Source organism: Medicago sativa, chromosome 1 (assembly GCF_051527215.1).
Source record: "Medicago sativa cultivar Bolivia chromosome 1, Bolivia_mono, whole genome shotgun sequence".
NCBI lineage: Eukaryota > Viridiplantae > Streptophyta > Magnoliopsida > Fabales > Fabaceae > Medicago > Medicago sativa.
In genome coordinates, this window is record NC_140749.1 from 73,487,116 (window position 1) to 73,504,067 (window position 16,952).

Here is a 16,952-nt window from a genome sequence, read left to right on the forward strand (position 1 = left end):
ATTAGCCGTTTTGTGTTTTCTATGCATAATTAAATTTGGCTGCAATTATGTTGACAATGTTTATACCACCCTTGTAGTTAATGCCTTATCGCGACTTTTAATCTTTCCAAGAATTTAACTATAACTAAATGTGACTTTAAATAATGATAAAAATAAGGGAAATGTTAACTTGTGCCCTCAAGGCAAAAGTTAATGAGTCAAATGTAGAAACATTTTATTGAAATTCGTGTATTGCATTTAATTTGTTAACTTTTAATTAGTTGAATGCACAACTATTAATGAAATATTTCTATTTTAGGATTGCTTAACATGTGCCCTTAGGGCATAAGTTAACATGACCCTAAAAATAAATAGTGAGGTTAGTTTAGCAAAATTAATATATTTGTTGACTAATATTACATTTCTTAATTTGCGTGTAAAAACCTTAAACGACTATTATTTAGAGACGTAGGGAGGAGTATTTTCACGGCTAAGATTCAATGAAATAGCAACTTTCCAATGCTCTAACTGTTTCTAACCACCTTCATCTTCTTTTTCCTCCATTAACCTCTAAAACTTGCAACATAGAAATCAATTGTTGTGCTAATACAAGAGACTCAATGAGAGTAATTGATTTAGTTTGATATTTTTTGAATTAATAATAAAGTCAATCAATTTAATATTTGTTGAGACAGTATTAATTATAAATAAAATTTGTTAATTAAATTTTCAAAGTAGTACTATATGAGATCTTTTCACAATTTAATATTTGTTGAGACAATATTAATTATAAATAAAAGTTTGTTAATTAAATTTTCAAAGTAGTAATATAATGAGATCTTTTCATCAAGTTAAACTTCATATTTTTGAAAGTCCGAGACAATTGCTTTTATAACCTTACCCTTGGAGCACCACTAATAGTTTTAATAATCCGGCGACTAGTTTGCAATATTTTCCAGCCGCATATTTGCATGCATCACCCTATAAATATTGGATTTATGGTTGTACAATTTTCTTTTAAAAAACTAAACAATTTAGGTGACCAACTAACAAAATATTAGCGCAGATATCATTTATCACTCAATTGGCATGGGACTAATCTCTATCAGTAGTTGACACTTCAGTATATCCTGTCTATTGATTGTTAGATGCAAAGGATCAGTCACTAAACAATGTTACCTCACCTCTTAACTTACCCTCATCTAAAATCCAAATCACATATCTAAAACATGATTAATTAATATAAATATGTTACAAAACTTTCACAAATTAATGCAAAACTAATCTGCAACTAAATGGCCTCTAAACCCCCTTCTATTACTTTTCTCATTCTCATGTTTTTCTCAATAACCCTCACACTCTTTGTACTTTTAATGAAGCCTAAAAGTGTCACCAACAACATATTCCAATTGGACAAAAGAAAGCCACCTTGGTTTAATGTCATAGAAAAAAACATTGATAACAAGAGGATTAAGGTAGGTGTAGTTAATATTAATCCAAGATTGAAATTTGATGATATTGGTATTTATGAACAACTAAATGCACTTTATCCACATGCAGAAACAGTGTCTATTGATTTTGATCATGTTGATGAGAATTTGAAATGGAAAGACTTATTCCCAACATGGATTGATGAAGATGAGAAATATGGTCATCCAAAGTGCAATGATTTGCCAATGCCAATTTGGGAGAGTTATAGAGATGTGAATGTGGTAGTTGCAAGAGTTCCATGTGAGAAAGGGATTAAGGATGTTTTCGGGTTGCAAGTTAATTTGGTGGTGGCTAATTTGGTAGTGGAAAGTGGATGGGTGATGAAGTTGGATTCTTATCAACCTGTTTATGTTGTATTTATTGGTCCATGCAGTCCTATGATAGAAATTTTCAGATGTGATGATTTATTGTTTCATGAATCAGGTGAGTATTGGGTGTATAAGCCTGATTTGGTGAGCCTTAGACACAAAATGCTCATGCCTGTTGGTACTTGTCAGCTTGCTCCAGGTTATGCTGAAAAAGGTAGGTTTTATTAATTTGTATGGTATAAAATCAATCATTGAAATCACATTTAATTAGGTGTAATTTCCTCTAAAAATTATGAATATAAGAAAAGGAGTAACATATTTTGGTGATGTGTATATTCTGTACAGGTAAAGAGGTGTGGAGAGGCAATTATATATCACAATCACCAACAATAATGAAATACTACACCATACATGTCCCAAATCTAGCTTATGTGACAGTCCTTCACTCATCAGAAGCTTATGTTTGTGGCGCAATAGCTCTAGCACAAAGCATCCTCAGAAACAATAACAACAACTACTACACAATAGACCTCCTCCTCCTTGCTGATGATTCAATTGGTCACAAGTCGATAAAGGGTCTAAAATCCGCAGGATGGAAGATCAAACGCATTCAACGTATCTTAAATCCATTTGCGAAAAAAGGTACATATAACGAGTGGAACTATAGTAAGCTACGCATATGGCAACTCACTATGTATGACAAAATCATCTTCCTAGATTCTGATCTTCTAGTACTAAAAAATATTGATCATTTCTTCGCATACCCTCAATTATCGGCTGCTCCTAACGACTTCACATTTTTTAATTCGGGGTTGATGGTCATTGAGCCTTCCATGTGCATGTTTGAGGAGTTGATGAACAAGACTTTGAAGGTGAAATCTTATAATGGAGGTGACCAAGGTTTTTTGAACGAGGTATTCACTTGGTGGCATAGGTTGCCAACAAAGGTTAATTATTTAAAAAGTTTTGAAGGAAATAATAATAATAATAATAATAATGATGATGAGATTATTCATGAGGATTTATATGTGATGCATTATTTGGGTTTGAAGCCATGGATGTGTTATAGAGATTATGATTGTAATTGGGACATGAGAGAATTACATGTTTTTGCGAGTGATTTGGCTCACAAAATGTGGTGGAAGGTTTATGATACTATGCCACAAGAGTTGCAAGCATATTGTGGGTTTACACAAAAGATGGATGAGAGGATATTGCAACGGAGGAAAAGAGCAAGAAATGCTAATTTGAGTGATGGGCATTGGAAGATTAAGGTTATGGATCCTAGAAGAAAGCGTTATTTTGATGTGAATTAGAATTTTAGAAGCCTAAATTTATGTGGTTATTTTATGACCAAACTTGTTGTTTTTGGTAAGAAATTTAGCATTGCGAGAAACAAATACTAATGTATTGCACTCTTATTCATTTTTGCTCTTTTTAGAAATGATCATGAACTTTTTCTCTTCACTTGCACTATTTTCATCCATATATGTTAAATTTCAGTGTTAGTTTCTAATTGTCATAATTTAAATTCGTAGACTCTACTTCTATTTTTTATTTTTAGCTCAAGATTACACTTTCATATTTATAATTCTAAAACTATAAATACAAAGAGATAGGGAAACTAGAGATGATGTCATTGCATGAGGCAAAATCTTGTGCATAGATATAACTTCTGAAAGAGATAGATACAAGTGAAAAATTAGACTCATTTTAGTAAGTTCGTTTATTAAAATAGGTCTCACTAATCTTTCATTTGTGTCTATCTTTCTCATAAATTGACAATAAATAAAAGATAGATAAACTTAGGTAAATCAAACTCTTGAAGCCACCTTAAGACTGGTTTTGAGAAATTATCCCCACAAGGTAATTTTCTAATTCTATACTTCAAGTCTTCAATCAATGTACTTAATAAATTTTGTTTTTAACTCCATAAAACGTAGTTGTTGCACATCAAAATCTTTTTAAATTAATAACTTTTGTTTTTAACTCCATAAAACGTAGTTGTTGCACGTCAAAAATCTTTTTAAATGAATGTAGAAAATTGTAACAGATTAATTGGTGCGAATTTATTTTCATCTTTCTAAAATTTACCACCTTTTTAACATCAAATACACATAGTAATGCGCACATTGATTTTTCTGATAGTAATCTTTATTTACTTCTAAACTAATGATTAGAAAAATAGATTATTAGATCAATAGGCATTTTTTTTACAGTATAGCCAATAAAAAAATCACAGTTAGGATTAGACCAAAAGATAAAAATGTGGGCAAATTGTAACCCTCAGAACCGTGGAAGTTTAGTTCATTTATGTACATCTTGTTTTTAAGCGTAAATAATTTAAGTTTATCTTTTGTAATGAATTTAGTATTATATTATTTTGTAGAAGTTTATAGTACTATTTTTCTTCAGAAATGATGCTTTAGATAGAAATCCGTTATGTGGTTGAAAATAGGTAAGAATCCAATAAAAGTTGACAGCTGTGTCGCAAACTCGTTTATTTTATACCACAAAAATAAATTTGCAAATTAGGGTTTTTATTATCCGATTGACATTTTACATAAAACAAGCTCTTTGTATAAATTTCTTTAAATAACTAACGTCAATAATTTTGAAAAAAAATATATGAATAGAGGGTAAATTAAATTCATTCTTTGGTTTCACTTTTAGATGTTTTAAAAGTGTTTTTTAGTTTTCGTTAGTTTTAATAAGTACATTGCATTATATTTGTATGGATTAGGATTAAAAAAAAAATCTCAACTCTATAAAATTATGTTTGATATTTTGTTGAGGAATCAATTTTCAAGCTAAAACAATTATACTTAAAAGTATTATTTATAAAAAAAAAATCTAAAATTAATTGTAATATATAAATTTATAATTCAACTCATTTTTATATGGATGAATTTAAAACAAAACTTAAAGTACAATCATTTTTAGTCAAGGTCAATTTTACCTAATCAATTATCGTACAAGCCTAACCAAACATATGATTAAACTAGAATTTAGGATTTCAAGTAAAAACAAAGAAGGCAGTAAACTGAGGACAATAATTGGGTGCCATTAATGGCACCATGCCATTAATGGCACCATGCCATTAAATCCTGGCCATTGATGGCATCCAACACACACATCACACACACATTTGGGACAATGTTTGATCCTGATCTAATGGTATGGTGCCATTAATGACACCAAAGTGCCATCCGTAAACTGAAGCAATCTAGTAGCTGATTTAACATTATTAAATTATATTAGTTGTAAAAAATAGAAAATAAAAACAGTAACAGTATGGTACTAAACAATACTACATATACCTATGTGGGCAACGTTGTTTGTGAGAGACAAAATCGGGTGGCACTTTGGTGACATTAATGTCACCGTGCCATTGCATCTGGACCACACATTGTCATTGCCATTGCATCTGAATCACACAACACATCTAATGTCACCCAATGTGTGGCCCGGATTTAATGTCACCGTGACATTAATGTCACACAAGTATTTTCCGACAAAATCCACGTGATTCTTCTTACACCAAAATCAAATTTGATCTCTGTCTCTTTTCAATCTAGTGCTAGCAAACCGACACAAACATTAATATCTATCTACCTACAAGTCGTGTTCACTGACTAAAATAGAAACACTCAAGTCACACACTACACTAAGTCAAGAACACAAGATAAGAAAAGAAGAAAGAACAACCTTATTGCATTGTTCATGAACTAATAACAAGTGTTTTGTGTTAGATTTTTCATTGTGATAAAGTTATGGCAACTTTACAAGGAAAAACAATACTAGATTCTGGTTGGTTTGCAGCTAGGTTCAATGATGTTCATTTCACTGGTACACAGCTCACTACTACTAACCCTCCTTCTGGTCCCACTTTACCATGGATGGAAGCTCAAGTGCCTGGCACGTGCGTAATCTCTTTTACACTCTTTCTGTATCTGCAACATGCAATGCTGCATCATTTGTGAAATCTTGCTTATTGTTGATTGATTGAGATTAACTAGTGTTCTTTATTTTGATTTGATTTTGACAGTGTTCTTGCTACATTGGTGAAGAATAAAGTTGTGCCGGATCCATTTTATGGATTGGGAAATGAGGCTATTTTGGATATTGCTGATGCTGGAAGAGATTATTACACTTTCTGGTTCTTTACAGCTTTTCAATGTAAATTGGTAGGATTTCTCCTCTCTCTTATTAACATTTGATTTCATTAGTTTTGCTCAGTGTGGTTTTGATTTCAAATATGATGCTTTGAAAGTCCGTGGAATTGGATTGATTTTTCAATATAGAGAAACATTTCTATATCAAAATGTCGTTTATGGTTTGATGGTTTTTTTCTTTGAACTATGGTGGATGCTGCTAATTACTCGACCCTTTACAGTCTAAAAATCAGCATTGTGATCTGAACTTCCGCGGAATCAATTACTCTGCTGATGTTTATTTGAACGGGCACAAAATCGTACTCCCGAAAGGAATGTTTCGTAGGCATTCTCTTGATGTTACTAATATTCTTCATCCAGATGGTAATAACCTGCTTGCTGTTCTCGTTCACCCTCCGGATCATCCTGGGAGTATACCCCCTCAGGGAGGACAAGGAGGAGATCATGAGGTAAACAATTAAATTGATAATCCAATCCATTAACATTCGTTTACGTGAAATGAATGTATCATATATCGATTAAAATGATTGATGACTTTTGAGATCTGTCATTCCTGTTTTTTCTTCCAATTGTGTAGATAGGGAAGGATGTGGCAACACAATACGTTCAAGGTTGGGATTGGATGGCTCCTATAAGGTGACATTGCTATAACTTTTGTGGTAACATATTAGTATTCTAGCAATCTCCTAATCATTCTAATATCAACTATGAATAAAAGAATTTGATACTTGTAAGTAATTAAATAACAACAATGTTTACTCCTCCTCTTGACAACATGGAGACAATTTTACTTTTTCAATGATTTTCACTCTAAATGCAAATTGATGTGAAAGAGGACATGATGTTTAGACTGGAAAATCAAAATAAGTAGAAGCGCATTATTACCAGTATATCATATCACACTGATGTTTATTTAGTATTTGTTGTCTAAATTTCCTTTCTGACTTAAATATGCCGTTCTATGCTCAATGAAGAAAAAAGCAAATGAAACAAAATATAGGGCATTTTTCGGCTATTTTGTTTAGTTTCTGAATGAAAAGCAATATAAGGAAACTTTATCAATAACTGATGCAAGTGTTGAATTTGATTGCAGAGATAGGAATACAGGAATTTGGGATGAGGTTTCCATTTTTATCAGTGGGGTAAGTTGCATGAACTACTTTAGTCCTTCCAAATTATCTAGTTTATTTTTTTCCATACACTTAAAGTATAAGCCATTTGGACTGATTTCAAAGTCTTTCTTTCCTCTTCCTCATCCTTATCTTTTCAATTTACAGTCTTTGCCCTTTACCCCGAAAGAGAAGAGTTTCAACTTGTCATCTGTTCTTATGTAATTCATGATTAAACATTACCAAACTCCTCTAGTCTAGATCCAACAATGTGTTACCATTGCGAGACATAAGTTGGGAACTGTTATATGTGAAAAATAAAACCAGAATATTACAGGGACATAAGAGAACCATCCGAATTGCTTTATTAATTGTGCTTTCAATTTATTCCATAAATTTTAAAATTTTGAACAGCCATTTATATTTTTATAGTTGATGATACTTCCAGAAGTTCTTTGGTACGATGATTCTGGTGTCTGTGTTTGGTGCAGCCAGTAAAAATAATCGATCCCCACTTGGTGTCATCGTTTTTTGACAATTATAAGAGAGTATATTTGCATGCCACAACTGAGTTAGAAAACCGAAGCTCCTGGACTGCTGAGTGCTCTTTGAGTATCCATGTCACAACAGAACTTGAGGGGAGCATTCACTTGGTAGAGCAGCTTCAAACTCAAAATATTTCAGTTCCAGCAAAATCACGGGTGCCATATACATTTCCCGAGGTCAGTGGCAACATTTATTCTGCCAAAGACCTTGATCCATTGTCTAAATGCATCCTACTTTTAAAACATGAGAAGAACTTTATTTTTAATTTTTTTATAAAAAACAAAGTCGTACCGAGTAAGAAACTTTTATTTCTTAGCTCCCTGTCTTGGTATATTTATCATCTGTTGGTATCATGATTTGTTCTTGGACTGCTTTTGTGAAAACTTGTCTGTATTGCTTATGCCACATTTCTTTTCACTTGTTTTCTTATGTTGAGAAAATGTGCAATCCTGGACTGACAGTATTTTGTATCTTCATTTTACTATTTATCCTATTAACTTGCATGGTTAGGGGTTTAAGATTTAACTCTTACTTTGAAGTTGTCTGCATTGACAGCTTTTTTTCTACAAGCCCGATTTATGGTGGCCCAATGGAATGGGAAAGCAATCTTTGTATAATGTCGCTATTGACATTGCTGTTAAAGGATTTGGTGAGTCTGATTCGTGGAGTCATTACTTTGGATTCCGCAAAATTGAGAGCCATATTGATGATGCCACAGGTGGAAGGTATGGTGTTTTGTAATATTCAACTTTTTCCTCACTAAAATTCAAGCTTTAAACTGTTTTTGTAACTGTTTTCCTGCATGTATTTTGTTTCGTAGGTTGTTCAAAGTCAATGGGGAACCAATTTTTATACGAGGGGGTAACTGGATATTGTCGGATGGCCTACTTCGGCTTTCAAAGAAGAGATATAGTACAGATATCAAGTTTCACGCAGATATGAATTTTAACATGATACGTTGCTGGGGTGGTGGACTGGCTGAAAGGCCAGAGTTTTATCATTATTGTGACTATTATGGCCTTCTGGTACTACGCTCTGACTCTTGCTTATATGTGCCGCTTAATATTGTTTTCCTTGTTATAATTTGTTGTGTGTTTACTGCATAATGCTCATGAAGTTCAATTTTGTTTCATGATTTTTCCTGATTTTAATTTTATAGGTATGGCAAGAGTTCTGGATTACTGGGGATTGTGATGGACGTGGTGACCCGGTATCAAATCCACAAGGTCCACTAGACCATGACCTTTTCTTGTTTTGTGCAAGAGACACTGTCAAGCTTCTTAGAAACCATCCCAGTCTTGCCCTCTGGGTGGGTGGAAATGAACAAACTCCACCCCATGATATAAACGATGCTTTGAAAAACGATCTGAAACTTCATCCTTATTTTGAACAAGTCGAAAATAAAGAGAAACCTGTAGGTGGCTTATCCCCGAAGTTGGGGGATCCTAGCCAGTATCTTGACGGCACACGGATTTATATAGAAGGATCTTTATGGAGTGGGTTTGCAGATGGGAAGGGAGGCTTCACCGATGGACCTTATGAAATTCAAAATCCTGAAGATTTCTTCAAGGATAGTTTTTACCAACATGGATTCAACCCTGAAGTTGGTTCTGTAGGAATTCCAGTTGCTGCTACCATAAGAGCAACAATGCCATCAGAAGGATGGCAGATACCTCTGTTTAAGAAAGTTTCCAATGGCTATGTAGAAGAAGTTCCAAATCCTATATGGAAATACCATAAATACATTCCATATTCAAAGCCAACCAAGGTTCATGATCAGATTCAGCTTTATGGTGCTGTAAAAGATCTTGATGATTTTTGTTTGAAGGTAACAGAAAAGAAATCTCTATCCAGGATGTTACTCGTGATGCATTTTAATTGCTCCTAAATTTGATGTCCTATTGTTGATTTGTATGGTTTTTTATACTCTTATCTTAGGCTCAACTTGCAAACTTCATACAATATAGAGCCCTTTTGGAAGGATGGACTTCTCGCATGTGGAGCAAATATACAGGTGTATTGATTTGGAAGACACAAAATCCTTGGACTGGTCTGAGAGGTCAATTTTATGATCATCTACATGACCAAACAGCAGGTTTCTATGGTTGTCGATGTGCTGCCGAGCCAATTCATGCACAGCTTAATTTGGCTACATATTTTATAGAGGTTAGTGTCTGAATTAAACTTCTACTTTTATGAGTTGGGATGAAATTACAAACATCATTGTATACTATGTGTGAAATATATTTGACTCCATAAAGTAAAAACTCAGAGAGGAAGCCAAAATTATCAAGACAAAAGGATTACAAGTATATTGAAGTGAATATTGAAATAATCACAATTTTCTGTGCAATTATTTTTTATGGTCCAGTTATGCTTAGTTTCTTGAAGGCTCTGTATAATTCTATTTTTTCTTTCTTTCTTAAAAACAGGTTATTAATACTACATCTGAAGAATTGTCTAATGTAGCTGTTGAAGTTTCAGTATGGGATCTTGAAGGAACATCTCCATATTACAAAACGCATGAAAATATCTCTTTCTTGCCCAAAAAAGTAACACCTATTGCTGAGATGAAGTATCCAAAGTCGAAAAATCCTAAGCCGGTCTACTTTCTTCTTCTGAAACTGTACGACAAGTCAGACTATAGAATTTTATCTAGAAACTTTTATTGGTTGCATCTTCCTGGTGGGGATTACAAGTTATTGGAGCCATATAGGAAGAAGAAAATACCTCTTAAGATAACATCCGAGGTTTTCATTGAAGGATCCACATACAAACTCCAAATGCATGTGCACAACACATCTAAAATACCGGACTCTAAAAGTTTAACATCTGAACGCGGTTCAATAGCTACACTAAGGGATAATTGCTTTGTTACAAACTCACCGGAAACTGTACACAACGGGGCAGGAAAAGAACAAGAGGTCGGTTGGTTTAAGAAGATGCACAAGCACTTTGCTGGGAAAAGTGATGATGGTTTGAAGGTTTCTGAAATTAATGGACATGATATAGGTGTTGCTTTCTTTCTACATTTTTCTGTTCATGCTTCAAGTGGGGACCACAAAGAGGGAGAAGACACAAGAATTCTCCCGGTTCATTACTCAGATAACTATTTTTCACTGGTGCCTGGAGAGACCACGACTATTAAAATATCTTTTGAGGCTCCTCAGGGTGTCGCTCCTCGAGTGACTCTAAATGGCTGGAATTACCATGGACAAACGATCCACAAGGCTCTTTAGGGATGTAACAGGCAACCTTGATTACTTTAAACGCATCACAGAGAGCTTCATGAGTTTTGTTTCTTTTCAAGTTTTCATATGTCACGGATAAATAATACCATGTAACTTTTATGTTTCCATTGTTTTGTTTTTCAATTGGTGGAATAAAAAGGAAGGGTGAGATTTATACCACGGAACGTTTCCTTTCATTTCTAAAGCATGCTAAAAGCAAGTAGTCTCTTTCTTACTTGTGTCCTATATAGCGGAACATATCACAAGATTAATACATGCATTATAGTATATGATACAAGCTGTAAGGTTTCTAAAATTAATTTGAAGAAACACAAATTTTCATGAATCACGAATGAGAACAAATGTGAAAGAGCACCATCAATCAAGAATCATCACATAGACTTCATGAAACGGTTAACCGAAGAGAAAACGCCTGCCGCTTTGTCAAACAGACTTTGTCCTTGCTCTGGTTTCTGTTCTTCGTTGTTGCCAAATAACATCTGCGCAACATAGGCAGTATATGAATGCCAAGTGATCTAGCAAATTTGCTGTTGATGTTTCTATTAAAAAAAAGGAAGAATAATGGCTATCCCAACTATAACGATATATACATAGAAAATGGTTTTATAAGTAATATCTAGCAAGGTATTGAAGACGAAGGTACTAACCTCAATATCTTCAGTATCAGGACGGTTGGCATATTCTTTTGCAAGCAAATATCTATTTGGCTTATCCTTGTCATCACTGAACACTTTCCACAATCTGAAAACCAGAAAATAGACAAGAAATAATAGATGGTTTGAGCTTTACAATTTATATTTCATGCAGACAATTATCGCAAGTCAAAATCATTTACAGACGGTCCAACTATGTGCGAATTTCACGGATTTGATCCACTTTTAAATCCAACAGTGATTTTTCTTATGCTTGTTTTTGGGTGATCTAGGGTTATACTATGCAGAGTTAACCATGGATGCAGACTATAATGCAGAGTTAACCATGGATGCAGACTATCTGAAAATTACGAGCAAGGATTGTTTGTTATTCATGTATATAATAATCCTTATGGTAGGGGAGGGGAAAAAGGCCTTACTCCGGATAACACCGAAATACTGCACCAAATGGCATAGGTCGCATATGATAGACAGTTGTAAAAGTGCTGTACATCAAATGATATAAGTTAGTAGTCTGGATTAATCAGAATAAACCAATTATTCAAAATAAAATGTATTCAGAAAGCATAAGAAATGAATTCTTATTCAATGAACAATAAGTTACTAACTTGAAGTGAACCTCAGAATTTATCTATTGCTAGCTACTCTGTTATATAACTTAAAAAGACATAAACAAATGTATGATTGTCCGAAAAGAGAAGAAATAACAAAAACAAATGTATGATTGTCTGAAATTTAGGAAGTGAATGATACCATTATGCACCTGGTTAACAGTTGAAAAACTATATACCTACCCAAACGTGCATTTGCAACTTGAAACCAAACATATCTAAAGTCTTTTGGAAAGAAATAGCTTGGAAAGCATACCTTAAAAAGTATTGCCTTAACTGCCGTACATTATATCCGACCCCGACATCTTTGCTATACAGGCGTGGATTCCACATGATAAGGGGCCTTGGCTGTAAATATATGAATAGTTTGTATGAAAATTATAAATATTAAAACACAAGAATGCATGGAAATTTCTAAACTTGATGCAAAGTGAATATCTTGCAGTCTATTTTGCTCTCAAGAATGACAAATATGAGAAATATCATTAGTTCTGAAACCCTTGTCATTTATATTTTTTTAACTCTATTCTTATGTGGGTCACTGAATTAGAATCAATGACACATATAAAAAGCTTTCACATTTCTATCATGATGAGGAAATTCCATCAAGTTGTCACATGGCTGTTTAAATTTCAGATATCACAAGAATCTCCAACAGAAAATGGTTCCGTTAAAGATAGAACAGAGCTCGGAGACTTACTGGATCATCGGAGAGAGTAGATGCAATTTTCTCTACATATTCTAACATTTGATGATCAGGAACAATCATAACCACCATCTCATCACCACTGTCTACAAGCTTTCGATCACTTAAGCTGAAAAAACCGAACAAATAACTGTACATGTTATAACTATAGCATGACAATAAATACAATGCAAATAAAAATATACAGGACAGAATTGTATCAGCATGGCCATCAAATTCTCAAGTGAAACGAAAAAGGAAGAATTCAGTGGTTAGAAGTATAGTCCGCAGCTATTTTGTCAGAGTAAACAACAAAAGAAAACATAAAGCATTAATCAATGTGGTGGCAGTCACCTTGCAAAACAAAACAAAGCATCTTTCCACCGATATTTTAGAAGAGCTGCAGCACCGGCATCTGGAAATACGGCTTTAACTTTCTAACAATCAAAGTCATGAAACTTAGCAACTGAGTTTCAACTTATACAATATATGTATTAACATACACATCATAAAACCAAATTACTCCCTCCGTTCCTTTATAATTGTCACTTTTGCATAAAATTTTTGTTTCTAAATAACTGTCGTTTTCAAAGTTCAAAGTATCATTAAATGTGGTTTTACCTATATTACCCCTATATATTTATTGCAGAGAGAGAAATGTATGAAATGAAGTATTAAATGATTAAGGTTATTATAGGAAAAAGATAAATTGTTATATCAAAAGTAATAAAAGTATTTGTTGTCTTGGTTTGTGTAAAAAGTCAAAATGTGACAATTAAAAAGGAACAGAGGGAGTATCTCTTATTACAAATTAACTTTCTAACAATCAAACTCATCCAAATTATCTCTTATTACCCCTAATTTTTTATCAGTAGGGTCCATTTTTAATATAAGATCAGGGCCTCCAATTTGATTGGGATGACGCAGCACCCCACTAACCTGACATTTAGTTTCTTGAATAAGTGTATCCAAGAAAAGCCTTGACAATTCCCAGAGCTCCAACTGTGCGCCTTCATCGTCTAAGAATTCGAGTTGAGGAATTAAAAGTTCAACCTGTAATTAAGATGGTTGTTAAAAATTGAGTGGAAGCGGCATGAAGTGAAAGAAAAAGATATATTGGAAGTAGTTGGAACATACAATGGCTCTCATCCCTCCTGAAGATACAAATGATGCGGTAGCCTGACTTGATTGTATTACTGCACCTTCCAAGTCTGGAGGTAAACAACTGAAACATACATAACAGATTTCAAATAAATATTAGTAAAATTGATTGTATGAAGATTGTAAAGTAGTAGTAATACTAATACCTGTCGGTTTCGTCTTTATCTTGTGTAATGATAGTTTCTAGTGAGGATGATGAAGGAGGTTCAGGTTCACCTTGGAATTTCTCAAACTTGGCGCCAAGTTTGGAGGTGGAGGTGGAGGTTGAAGAGCGAAGGGAAATTCTTCCATTGGAAAATTGAGGATGGGAAAATGGAGTGGGTGAGGGTGAGGGAGAGAGTGTTGTTGAGTGGAACTGGATGTTGCAGCAAGTTAAGCTCCGACAACTCATTTTCTCTTTACCTCTTTCTTACCCCCGACGAAGAAGGGCCGTGGATAATAATTATTCATTAATTATTATTTTAGTATGCTATTTTTTCTCTTTCGGACAAATATTATCCTTATTTGAAAGAATTTTTCTTACAATAAGTCATTTAAAAAAATACTAGCTACGTCCCTATATATAAGACCATTTTGCTAAAATCACGGGAATTAAGAAAGTGGATATTTATATTAAAGTTGTTTGTGATTACTATTGTTTTTACAATTTTATCCTTAAGAGAGAGAGTTAGTTTATGTTTTCCACATGCTATTTATTTCTGATTGAAGAAAAAATGTATAATAAATAAGGGTATGGATGTAAAGAAATAATTAATGTAGTTGAAAATAGCAAATAGATCTTATAAAAAGGGACAAAAAAAATTCTCAAAAGGGTCTTCTAATTAGAGACTAAGTTAGTAATAATAATCAAATTACACCCATATAACACTTACATCAATTCATTCCTAAACCTTTAAAAAAAAATCAATTCATTCCTAAAAATAAAACTCTTCCATCATTTCTTTAATATTTTTTTGCTAGAAAATTCTTCAAATTTTATTTTAAAAAAAGTGAATTATGGATATAGACATCCTAAAAAAATCGAATTTTTTGAAATAGATTAGTCAATGTTTGAATGCAAATATTCAACTATTTGTATATGATTTTTTTTCCCATGTAACCGAATGTTTTGATCACTCCTACAAAAAATGGATGTTAAAATGTGTTTAATTTTGTTTGGTTGATTTACATTGTAACAAAGCAAAAGAAAACAAAACAAAAATAAAATTAAACACTAAATAACTAGTTTGTCTTTTAAAAGGAGAGACTCTAAACCAACTAGAGGACGAACCCAGTGAAATGAGAAAACGAAAAGGGCACTAGCCATAAAGTCAACGCATATTTTTCGCTCCCTCAAAATGTGAACTAAATTGATAGTCTCATGGTGCAAGGCTTCGAAGATTTAACAGAGAAGCATACACATGAAAACTTGCATTTGGCACATCGTGAATAAGGTCTACCACTTCCAAACAATCACCATCAAATATAATGTTTGTACAACTAGATCATAACAAGTTGCAATCCCAAATTGAATAGCACCGATTTCAACCAAGAGTGCATCACCATCATTCGTAAAGTGAGAGAACCTCGATATCCAACTGCCATCAAGGTAACAAACTACTCAACTAGCGCCTAGACGAAAAATGTCTTCAAGAAAACCGCCATCCACATTTGATGAGACCCTCAGGAGATGGTTTCCAATGCGCTAAAATCCAGTCCATAGATGTATCATATCACACAGGTCGGCAACAAGTAATGAACATGAGATGGTTTCAAATGCACTAAAATTCAGTCCATAAATGTATTATTTCTCTAGCACCAAGTCTGCCATAAACTTGCAAGAAATAAGATTGATAAAAAAAAAAACCACATGTCATTTGCTTAACTCAAACTGTGGCATTTGTTAGGGAGAAGAAATTTATTTGTCCTCCAATTCCCAAGTGAAGCCAAAGCTTCTTGAAATGAGGCCAATCAAGTAAGCAGTGTAAGTGGTCTTCTATAAGGGATGAGCAACGGGTGTAGCTGCCATGTTTCAGCAGTGTTGACTGTCGACATGCATTTGTTGGAAGAGAGTTATGTGAACAGAGCGAAGTAAAATGTTATATCTTTGTAGGAACTTTGAACCGCCAAATCCATCTCATATCACGGTTAGGATCTGAACCTCTTTGTTGATGGACAAGTCAAAAGTAACCACTTGAGCAAGTATAAGTCCCCAGTTGTACAAATTTTTAAGTCCACTCATCATTTAGAGGAGTATCCAAAACCGTAAGAGGTGTTATTTGTCAAGTAGCTTGAACAAGATTAGGTGACATCATCGTTACCAAGCTTTTTAAGTCTCAACCACCATCCTTACACATGTAATTCAATTTGAGCTTTGTATTACTTATGTTCACAAAGTGTATTAATTGCCATAGAGGGCCAAGTTTAGTCCTATTCTCATACAAAAATGAAGTTTCACCGGCTCTATACGCACCTCATGGCTTATACCCATGAGAAAAATTGCGTTTAATTCCAACTGAGTTGGTTTAAAAAATAAAAATAAAAATGCTAACAACAACAAAGAATCAAATCAAACCCAACAAAGAATCCAACCTAGAACATCCTAACCCAGGAGGCGTAAAAACTACAAAGTACAGTTTCACATTCCTTAACTACATTCCCAAGCACATTTAAATGATCTAAAATACTCCCTTAGTTTATGTTTTCAACATACTATTTATTGTTGATTGAAGAAAAAGATGTATGATAAATAAGGGTATACGAGTAAAGAAATAATTAATGTAGTTGAAAATAACAAAGGGGTCTTATAAAAAGGGACTAAATTTTTTTTAAAAGGGTCTTATAATTAGGGACAGAGGTAGTAAAATAAAACAAGATAAGGTAATTTCATCTCCTGAAAATGTTGGGGGTGTGAGTATATATGTGGGGTTTGACTAATAACTCCCGTTTACAAATAGTCAAACGCCCCGAGCCCAATGCATGATTAAAGCCCCATACCCGATAT

At 33.6% G+C, this 16,952-nt stretch overlaps 3 protein-coding genes across 3 annotated transcripts; 2 read left to right on the forward strand and 1 right to left on the reverse strand.

The window, feature by feature from the left end:
* Positions 1-1,250: 1,250 nt before the first annotated feature.
* Positions 1,251-3,245, forward strand: PGSIP4 (plant glycogenin-like starch initiation protein 4). The gene is made up of 2 exons (XM_085734833.1): positions 1,251-1,992; positions 2,124-3,245. Exons 1-2 carry the CDS (start codon positions 1,275-1,277, stop codon positions 3,092-3,094), a joined length of 1,689 nt encoding a protein of 562 aa, XP_085590959.1. The 5' UTR covers positions 1,251-1,274; the 3' UTR covers positions 3,095-3,245.
* A 2,170-nt stretch (positions 3,246-5,415) lies between these two features.
* LOC146957230 (mannosylglycoprotein endo-beta-mannosidase-like) lies at positions 5,416-11,018 on the forward strand. The gene is made up of 11 exons (XM_085734845.1): positions 5,416-5,700; positions 5,827-5,965; positions 6,175-6,402; positions 6,531-6,589; positions 7,047-7,095; positions 7,554-7,784; positions 8,164-8,333; positions 8,429-8,633; positions 8,768-9,436; positions 9,547-9,774; positions 10,041-11,018. Exons 1-11 carry the CDS (start codon positions 5,552-5,554, stop codon positions 10,845-10,847), a joined length of 2,934 nt encoding a protein of 977 aa, XP_085590971.1. The 5' UTR covers positions 5,416-5,551; the 3' UTR covers positions 10,848-11,018.
* Positions 11,010-14,402, reverse strand: LOC146957231 (DUF1995 domain protein, putative (DUF1995)). The gene is made up of 9 exons (XM_085734852.1): positions 14,116-14,402; positions 13,946-14,033; positions 13,748-13,861; positions 13,163-13,245; positions 12,824-12,938; positions 12,380-12,471; positions 11,932-11,997; positions 11,507-11,600; positions 11,010-11,338 (listed from the first exon to the last, which is right to left on the reverse strand). The coding sequence occupies exons 1-9, from the start codon at positions 14,358-14,360 to the stop codon at positions 11,231-11,233; spliced, it is 1,005 nt and encodes a 334-aa protein (XP_085590978.1). The 5' UTR covers positions 14,361-14,402; the 3' UTR covers positions 11,010-11,230.
* Positions 14,403-16,952: the final 2,550 nt, after the last annotated feature.

Bases quoted from the DNA above. Each gene is read 5' to 3' on its own strand.
- PGSIP4 (XM_085734833.1), top strand. From the start codon at position 1,275: ATGGCCTCTAAACCCCCTTCTATTACTTTTCTCATTCTCATGTTTTTC. The intron at 1,993-2,123 runs GTAGGTTTTATT...TATTCTGTACAG, and splicing joins TCCAGGTTATGCTGAAAAAG to GTAAAGAGGTGTGGAGAGGC.
- LOC146957230 (XM_085734845.1), top strand. From the start codon at position 5,552: ATGGCAACTTTACAAGGAAAAACAATACTAGATTCTGGTTGGTTTGCA. The intron at 9,437-9,546 runs GTAACAGAAAAG...CTCTTATCTTAG, and splicing joins TTGATGATTTTTGTTTGAAG to GCTCAACTTGCAAACTTCAT. The intron at 9,775-10,040 runs GTTAGTGTCTGA...TCTTAAAAACAG, and splicing joins TGGCTACATATTTTATAGAG to GTTATTAATACTACATCTGA.
- LOC146957231 (XM_085734852.1), bottom strand. From the start codon at position 14,360: ATGAGTTGTCGGAGCTTAACTTGCTGCAACATCCAGTTCCACTCAACA. The intron at 11,601-11,931 runs GTAAGGCCTTTT...TCTGGTTTTCAG, and splicing joins GTATTTCGGTGTTATCCGGA to ATTGTGGAAAGTGTTCAGTG. The intron at 11,339-11,506 runs GTTAGTACCTTC...TATGTTGCGCAG, and splicing joins CTGATACTGAAGATATTGAG to ATGTTATTTGGCAACAACGA.